The 9650-nt window shown below is 38.4% G+C and overlaps 1 protein-coding gene across 1 annotated transcript; it reads left to right on the forward strand.

The window, feature by feature from the left end:
* The first annotated feature begins 1575 nt into the window (after positions 1–1575).
* On the forward strand, positions 1576–9244 carry Cav2 (caveolin 2). Its single transcript, XM_026410303.2, has 3 exons — positions 1576–1866; positions 2196–2383; positions 6931–9244. The coding sequence occupies exons 1-3, from the start codon at positions 1717–1719 to the stop codon at positions 7079–7081; spliced, it is 489 nt and encodes a 162-aa protein (XP_026266088.1). The 5' UTR covers positions 1576–1716; the 3' UTR covers positions 7082–9244.
* Positions 9245–9650: the final 406 nt, after the last annotated feature.

Raw genomic sequence — 9650 nt, forward strand, 5'->3', positions numbered from 1 at the left:
AATGGTAATGGGCAGGGCAGAGGACCACCTGTGGGAGAGGAGGGGCACAGTGACCCAGAATTCAACACTACTGCACTTAACACTCTTGCCCAGCTGCAACACTGCCATCCATACCTAACAGTGGTAGTGAGTAAACTTTTTATTTAATTATTAGAAATTCAGAATTTGAGCTCCAAGACATTTTTATCCATTCAGTTCCTTTTCTCTTTTGGTAATTTTATTATTTTTTTTCAAAAATAGACTTTTCCTTTTAGAAGTAATTGAAGTAATTCGTCTACTCCAGTTCCCTTAAGGGGGTTTGATATGTGCAGCAGGCTACAAACACGCTGAAATGGCAACAGTTAATGCTTGCCCACTATAACTTGTGCTCTGGGCAAGCTGTAGGCAGCCCCCTAAGTCTAGAGTCATTATTTTGCTTTTGGCAAATGTTCACTAAACTTTATTTTTTCTCCCCAAACACACTAGTTCACTAGATTATAAAGTCGCCGCCAAACCAACCAGACACTTACGGTTGCTGATATACCCAGCAACTGGGGACTGCTGATGGGCCTATTCTGTGCCAGTAACAATTTCACAGAGGGGAGCCCCAGTTCAGGTAGAATGTCACCTGGACAGCATGGAAGCTCCAAGAGGAGAGCCCACCAGTGGCTTTCATAGTGGTACAGCCTCTGGGCCAGGAACCCCAGGTGATCAGAAAGGTGCAGAACACCTTTCCCCAGTCCAGCTACCAACTCCTTCCTTCTGAAAGCGTTTGAATGGTCAGTAAACAGTAAGCGGGTTCATCTATAGCAATGTGGTTTTATGCTTAGGGTTCTGTTTACGTGTTTTTTTTTTACAAGGCAATAACATATCTGTCTGAATCTTAAGGGTTCCTGAAATCTTCAGCAGTGTTTTCAAAGAAAAATTAAGAATTGTAGTTTGAAGGTGAGCACAGACCTCCCCTTGGAATATGAAGTTGTAAACTCCTGGAGTCTCAAGTAGGCAACACAACCACTCCCTGCCTCTCCAGCAGGCTCACACACTCTGGGGGCGCTGGGATGGCTGATGCACCTGTGGGGTCCTCTGGCAATCAGGTGGATTGTGGATATCTACCGCTCAATATAGCGCAGCAACACTGATTGGAAGCGTACTATGAGTTAGGGACCATATAAGAGTTTTGCATAAATTAACATTTAATTTTCACACACCCCAACTCTGAAGCAGGTGACACAACTGGGCCAAAACACACGGAGTAAAGAGAGGTTGGGGGGAAGTTAGACCTTCTGATTCCACACCGGACTCTTCCGCACTATTAACCCCATCGCCGTCTACAATCAGTAAGTTCATAGTCCCTGAGACAACCTGCCAGCCCTTAAGCATCACAGTTTGGCCTCCAAAAGCGTAGCCCTGGAGGCCCTCCTCGCCTCGCCCCGCTGACACACTTCGCCCCACTGGGCAGGACAGGACAGGAACATGACTCGCTGGGAGGATTCCCGGCGCTCAGGCCGGACCCAGCGGGAGCGGCCGATCCCCATCCCCCAAGCCCGGCAGCAGGGCGGGGCTCGGGTCGGCAGGAGCCGGGAGTGAGAACCCGCAGCGGGAAGCAGCCGCCGCCCGGGCCGCGCAGGGCCAGGCGAGCCGAGGCGGGGCGGGGCCGAGCGCGACGGGAAGGGGTGGCTGCACGGCCCGGAGCTGCACCGAGCCAGCCCCGCCGCAGCCGCTGCGCACCGAGCCACGATGGGGCTGGAGACCGAGAAGGCGGACGTGCAGCTCTTCATGGATGACGACGCCTACAGCCACCACAGCAGCGTCGACTACGCAGACCCCGAGAAGTTCGTGGACTCGGGCCAGGACCGGGATCCCCACCGGCTCAATTCCCATCTCAAGGTGAAGCTCCGGGAGGGTCTTAACCTGGACGGGAGGCTTGTCCCCCTCCCCACCGCCATGAGTGCGGACGCCTCTGCCCCGCCCCGCCCTACCCCACCCTCGCCCGGGTCCACCACGCAGAGTCCAGGACCGGTATCCTGGCCCTGCCCCTCCGCCACCCGGCTCTCTGCATAGCCAAGAATCCTCAGTCAAATTCTTATGTGATCCTAAGAAAAAGTGGGGAGAGTCTAGCCATGTCGGTCCTTCTTGCCTCTCCCGCCTCTTAGTGCTTGCCATTCTAGGGGCGACAGGTTGGGTGACATTTCGGGTCCCTACGTCTTGCCCCGCAGCTAGGCTTTGAGGATGTGATCGCAGAGCCTGTGACTACGCACTCCTTCGACAAGGTGTGGATCTGCAGCCATGCCCTTTTTGAAATCAGCAAATACGTGATCTACAAATTCCTGACCGTGTTCCTGGCCATCCCCTTGGCCTTTGCTGCGGGAATTCTCTTTGCCACACTCAGCTGTCTGCACATCTGGTGAGAAGGGGCACACTGGGTGGACCGGATTTCTGCAAAGTAGTGATGTTTTTTTGCCACCTGACAGCCCTCCGCCCCGCCCCAAACCCCTTCCTTTCTCCCAGGCCGGTTTGTAGAGGAAAGAAGAAGCATCTGTTCCCAAAGCAGTAGCAAAACTGAAAGGCCCTGAGAGGCAGCTTATTTGCTTTAGAATAATAGTTCAGACTGGTATTTTAGTCAGAAGGAAGAATGCACCCCTTTCCCGGATGTGATTTTCCTTCACATACATGAATGAGGCTGAATTGAGTACCAGAGGTGGGGACCTCCAAGCATGCTTCTGGCCACAGGCTGCTCTGGGGTCCTGTTCTGACTTGTACCTGTGGTTCTGGGCAGGGCTCTTCTTTCTTTCCTTGCCTTTTATTCAGTCACCACCTGTTCTTGGGGTAAACAAAAGTGATCTCTGCGCAGAATGTCAGTGACAATATAATTGCCCAGGGAAATCAGGCCTAGTTAAGCAGCTCTGGAAGAGCTGCTCCAATCCTACTTGACAAATGGCAAGAACAGGACCAGAAGAGAACTCAAGGTGCGAGATAATGAAATGAGAAAGCCATCAAATTACTTTTTCACTTGTGAGGAATAAACATTATCAACAGCAGATAGTTAGAAAGAAAAGAAATAGGGAAACCCACTGGACCTCCATAGGATGTTTTGAGTAACTTACACTCAAAATGCACCATAGAACTTTGGACCATTTTTAAAGGTTTAAATTTTTTAAAGGCATCATAGTTCACCAAGTTTTATTATTGAGTTAAAGGATATCCACTTTATTCTGAGAGGAAGATCGTCCCCAACATCACAGCAGCAGTCAAACTGGTGCCTCAGGCAGTCCTAATGAAACATTTGCAACCCCAGAGGCCTCCATGGGGTTACCACTTACATGATGTTGCCACACTGTTCATTGCTAGAATTTACCAAATTATTTTTTCATTCCTCCCTACCATCTCTCAGTTTCTTTGCTCAGTTGGGTAATTGGTTTGTTCTGCAGACTAAATTTATTGAGTGCTTAGTTTGTGCTGGACACTGATCATAGGATCTTCCTCCAGCCACCCACAGAGTATCAGGGCAGCTGGCTAGGTAAAGATGTGAATGCTGAGAGAATGTAGTTAAGTCTAATGGGAAACAGGAGGAAACAGGAAAAGCTTTGTGAGGGAAAGAAGTCTAAGAAGGCCTTTAAAAAAGTAAAAATTCACCAGATAAATAAAGAAAGTCCAGATTTAACCAAGTTGTAAGCCATTACTTTGAAAGTGTTGAAAGACTGACACAGAAATGAAGATCTTGGCCTTTATACATGTGCAGATACACAAAGGCCAGATGTATAGTTATCTCGTATTTGATATTCACATAACATGGATTTTTTTTTTGTAGGTGCCTAAATCAGCAAATAAAATTTGGGATTCTTAATTAACTAAAACTAGTCATCTTAACTTCAATGTCAATTTTTCATTTCAAAAGTATGGAAAACTGAGTGACACAGAGAATAGTGTGAAATGCACATTATGATGCTATTTGGAAATACAGAGTACCATATTTATAGTTGGCAAAGCTAGGCTTTCCCAGAGCTTTTGTGGAAGAATTGGAAAAAAGGAAAGATTTTCATTTACTAAATGGCGGAAAGATACAAGTAATACTATAATACTATATAATTAACTAAATGATGCTTCTTTCCACCTGGCTCTCCTAAGAATGGTAGGCGTTTTTTGTGTATTGCTTCCATTGGTGAATCATCAACTCACATACATTTTAACCATACACACACACACACACAAAAAAAAAAAAAACATATTATTTAACTTCACTTGTTTTTCAAATTACATTCATGTGGGATATTAATATTTAACTGTCATACATTTGTCATCAGGAAGCCATGATTATAAGTAGAGGAGTAGTTTCAAGCAAAAATGCTTAATTGTTAGTTTATGCCTTGATCAAATAGATTTATCATTATTGGATTACATCCCCATGACACACAAGACCAGATAGATGAGAGGCTATATAGGAGAGCAAACCCATTTAGGTAAGCTTTCTTCTTCTCTTTCTCCATCTTTTAAAGCAAGGGATTGAACACTGTTTTACTAAGAGATTGAGGTGTCCAAAGCTAAGACAATATGCATTGGTGGCACTTTAAACCAAACCACAATGTCACCACACATGTAGTTTTAGATTTTTTTTTCCTTTTTTTGAGATGGAGTCTCACTATGTTGCCTAGGCTAGCCGTGAACCTCACGTCTCAAGTGATCCTCCTGCCTCAGCTTCCTGAGTAACTGGGACTGTAAGTGCATGCCACTGTGCACTTTGATTTCAAATTTTGTAAACAAATAACAACAACAAAAATAAAAAGCCAGAAGTCTAGTGATATAAGACCCTTTACCAGAAAGAAGTACAGATCATTAATGACCAGTGAATTGATTTAATGTGGTACCACAGTTGGACATATATAGCTGTCATTTGGCAAATAAGGTCTTTGGACATAAGTGGATCATTACCAAAGAAATGTGATTGGAGCATCTATACTCTAATTTTTGCTGGGGTGAAATGCAAATGAATGTTTACTGACAAAAATGCAATGGTAGTGATCTCATTTCTAGGTGATGTTTTTAATTACAGAAAATTTCTGTGACAGTACAGTCTGAATAACACTATAGTTAATAAAAGCTGAATAAAGATCCTGACTTAGGGCCAGATTATCCATTGGAAGAAAAAAAAATATTCTTATACATTGTAAATTTTTTATCAGAAAGGTCTGGTTGACCACACTGAGCCTCTACAAATTTGGGGTCATTACAAATTGTGTATAGTTTTAAAGAAAAACTATTTACAATATTGAAAACATAATTGAAGTTTCATATTCAAGGATTATTGGACTCTCTTATCCAAAAGGAAAGAATGATAATTTGAAGAAAATAAAGTTAAAATGAGTACATCACATCCTTAAACTGAAAAATCCATTGTTGTTAGTGCTTAATTCCTTTTGAGGACATGGAGCTCTAAAGAGTTATGGGGGGGTGGAAATTTTTTTAGCCTGAGAAAAAGTGGAAAGTACATTTTATTTAAAATGAAATGGATTTGGTTAGGAAACTTTCTGATCTAAACTTCAGTCTTAGTAATTTATCAATTCAAGATTATTTTGTTCTAGTTGTTTTCCTTATATACTCTGTCTTCAAAACAGGCCTATTTATTATTCATTCTAGATCACATCATATGGACATCTCAAGGACACATTAAGAGCCTACTATGATAACCAGTTCTGTAGGATTTCCTCTTCTCTCTTATTTGTGGCAGTGTGCCCAAGGCCCCACATATCAAGTGAGAAACAAAATGAGATAAAAGGTCAAAGTTTGTCATTATTCAAGTTTTTACTCAACTGATTAGCTTTGAAGTAATTCATAAATAATTTTCTTATAAGATTGCTTCAAATATTTAGCACTTCCAGTAAAACACAAGATAAATATAGTCCATGTAGTTAGGCAATCTGAATAATTTAGTACTCTCAAAATATACCAATCAGAAAATTGCTGATTGACTCTTCTGAACTAAGTGCAGCAGACCTTTAAATCACATTTTAACAGCAAACCAAGAAAATCAACCTCACTTCTTTGTACCCACCCAGGTAAATAATAGTTTCCATTAAAGCTACCAACAATGCCTAAGAATTCACATACTTTTGTACTCAAAGAGCACTACAAAAAAAATCATTCAAATATTACATAGAAAGTTCACTATCCTGAGGAATTTAAGAATATTAAGCTATTTTTTTTAAAAGATGTGCAAAAGTAATTTAAGGAAAGGCTCATTTTTTTTTTCTTGTCTAAGATACTAATGTCAATTTCAGGGCTAATTTAACTATACCACACAGCCTTAATGTGTATAATTGCTATGGAAATTAATAATATGAAGCATAATTAACCATATGGAGCACAATAGAATGCAAAATTTTATTTCTGCTCAAATATTTATGAAAGGTCAAGTCACTTAAAGAACTTATATTCCAGAAGAAAAGCCAGAAATATAAGCATCTATTTATGATACCTTTTGATAAATATCAGGATTAGCAAGTGTGTTTCAGTACTATAGATGCACAGAGAGAGAGAGAGAGAGAGAGAGAGAGATAGAAAGAGAGAGAGAGTATGCAACTCTACCTGGTCCAGGGGGAAGGGAAGGAGGATTAGGCACCAGGAGAGGCAGTCATGAAGTAGAACCTCAGAGAAAGAAGGCAAGTTGGGCAGGTTAATGTTTAGGGGCAGAGATCAGAAAAATAAATAAACTATTTGTTTATTTGTGTTGCCCTGTTTTGGATAGCATTTACCAAGAGTATGAGTAGCCTCTTTATTTTTTTAAGCCACTTATTTTTTGTGCTTCTCATCACTATGGTCATTGTCCATTTATTTTGAATTATTTGTCAAATTTAAGTGAGTCTGGTCTTTATTGTATCTTTTCACACATGTACAAGAGTCATTGGTCTTATTTGATAACACGAATAATCCTTACACATTCCTCTTCCTCCATTCCAGGATTATAATGCCTTTTGTAAAGACCTGCCTGATGGTTCTACCATCAGTGCAGACAATATGGAAGAGTGTGACAGATGTTATCATTGCCCCATTGTATACAAGCATTGGACGCTGCTTCTCTTCTGTCAATTTGCAACTGAGCAAGGACTGAGCATTTAAACTGCTGTCTGGAGATTTGAATACTGTAATACTTCTTTGTTGTTGTAACATAAAAGCACTACTGTTCTCTTCGTTGCTCAACTGGTCTAATTAAGAAAACTATTAAGATGGGCACCCACATTTGGAAACAGCTATTGGCAAGTTATGCTTTTCTAATTAAGAGCCAAGAATTTCATGTCTAATTTTATAACCAGAAGTATACACTAGGCTGACAACATTTAATTTTAAAGGGAGACAGTTTTTACTTTGTAAAAAGGTCCACATTTTGTACGGACTAACTTGTGATCAAGGAACACTTCTCTCAAAACACTACAATAGCTTTGTATAAACAGCTCGTAAAATGTGGGATTTCTTATATACATATGTTTTTTTTTTTTACTATGGGAGTAATACTTTTTCTATTACTTTTACAGATAGAAGGATACCTAGAGATAACCTATAATAAGATCCTAGAAACTGAAATAGCAAAAGAATATAATGATGATAGTAATTATCAAATATAATAAATGTGAAAATAGATTCATGAAAATGTGTTCCTTTCAGATATTATTATCTTATAGACCTATTTAACAAGATATTTCATTTTACTGTATATTTTGTACTTAATGTAAATCTTGCTCTAATCAAATCGCTTTAAAGCATTTTTATTATATTATCTTGTTGAACTAATATATAGAAAAAGTAAATGTATCTCCTACAAAGTAACTTCATTGGTAAGATTGCACTGTCTTGATTATGTAAGCCTTTTTATGTCTCTTTGGGAAGGAATTTAAGGTTTTCCTTTCTAACTTTTTCAAGAAAAATCCTGAAATGTTTTATGACTGATATTGATCTGGCTATGATTTTAAGATAATTCCTATCTAATTGCTATCTTATCTAGAAGATGCTTTCTCTTTTATAGTTGCAAATTTAATCTTATAATTGCAATTTTAATTCTGCTTTTCTATGAATGTTTCATTTTACTTTCAAATAATGTTGGTGCTATTTAGTAACATTTGATGATACAGGCTATTCTGATCCTACAATAAATTTCTACTAAATGATTCATATAGAAAGATTTATGGGAGAGTTGTTCAATTTGGGGGTCCTTGATACTAAGCTACATGCATTAATTAAAAATTAACAGCTACAAACTTTTAAGATATTCTCTAATGTAGATTTTGTAATACCATATTCAATTATTGTTTTTGAGCCATAGAGTCCTATTTTAGTGTTATAAGTTACTGTTACTTTAAAAATTTCATTCTAAAATGATAAATGTACAAAAACTGTCTACAGGGTGAGTAGCTACTATAATTTACATATCTTAAAAGTGTGTAAATACTCAAATTTCAGAACCACCATCGAAATTGAAATAGCATTCTTTTGAATATCCTTTTAAATGATAAATCTTTCCCAAATTATATTCTGATAAATATAAAGGATGATTGAACTGGAATACTATTGGGAACCAAATCAAGAGAATGATTAAATTAGGACATTCCTATCCTTTTGAAGGTAGTTATATAAAAGATATTTCAAAACCATGTGAGGATTTTGTAGCATCCTTAGAAAAAACTCATGATCATGACGTTAAAGCACTTTCACTCATTTGACTATAAAGATTTTACTGTGTTAGTTTAAAAGGTCAATCAGTCTCATGACTTTATATGCTTTGTATTTAAAATTTTTTAAACATTTAGATACTTTGATTGCTTCAAAATAATTGATTAATAAAATATCTATTTTAGTAAGTCACAAGCTTCAATCCTTTCAAATACTTATTGGCAAGTTTTAAAGCCAAAATATATAAAAATTATATAATTATAATAATGTATAAGTGATAAATATGATTTATTCATTTCTGAACAGTATTGCTTACTTTCAAAATGAATTTTTATTGAGAGTTTTCACGAAGTATTTCACTTCATGAAATTCAAAAATTCAAATTTTGGATAAAACTGGGCAAGATGGCACACACCTATAATCCCAGTGACTCGGGAGGCTAAGACAGGAGGATGGCAAATTTGAGACCAGCCTCCAAACTTAGTGAGGCCCTAAGCAACATAGCAAGGCCCTGTCTCAACATAAAAAATAAAAATGGCTGGAGATGTAGCTCAGTAGTAAAGCATCTCTGGGTTTAATCCCCAGTACCAAAAAAAAAAAAAAAAAACAAGTTTTGGATAAAGTGAATCAAAGTTTCAAATGCAAACATGTTGATTCTTTTATTTGGGGCAGGAAAAAGACAAGCAAGGAGACTTCCTCATTGTCCATAATAAACTTTCTAAAAACTCATAAATATGTGCATTGCTTTTATTGCATTTATTGCATTAAACATGGAATTGATCAATAAGAAACACATCAAGCTAATTTTAACTTATTAAAAACTCAAAATTAATAAATACATGAGTTATTGCTTATTCAGGAATATATTTTTAAAAACTACAAGATAGGAATTTATTCTTTGTTTTCCTAGCCCTTAAAGAGATTGCACATAAATTTTTCTAACACTTGATAAGTAGTATGAAATCACTTACTCATAAACCCACCATCTTTCATCTTTATAAAGTCTCTTCTTGCTA

This window comes from Urocitellus parryii, chromosome 3 (genome assembly GCF_045843805.1).
Source record: "Urocitellus parryii isolate mUroPar1 chromosome 3, mUroPar1.hap1, whole genome shotgun sequence".
NCBI classification, from domain to species: domain Eukaryota; kingdom Metazoa; phylum Chordata; class Mammalia; order Rodentia; family Sciuridae; genus Urocitellus; species Urocitellus parryii.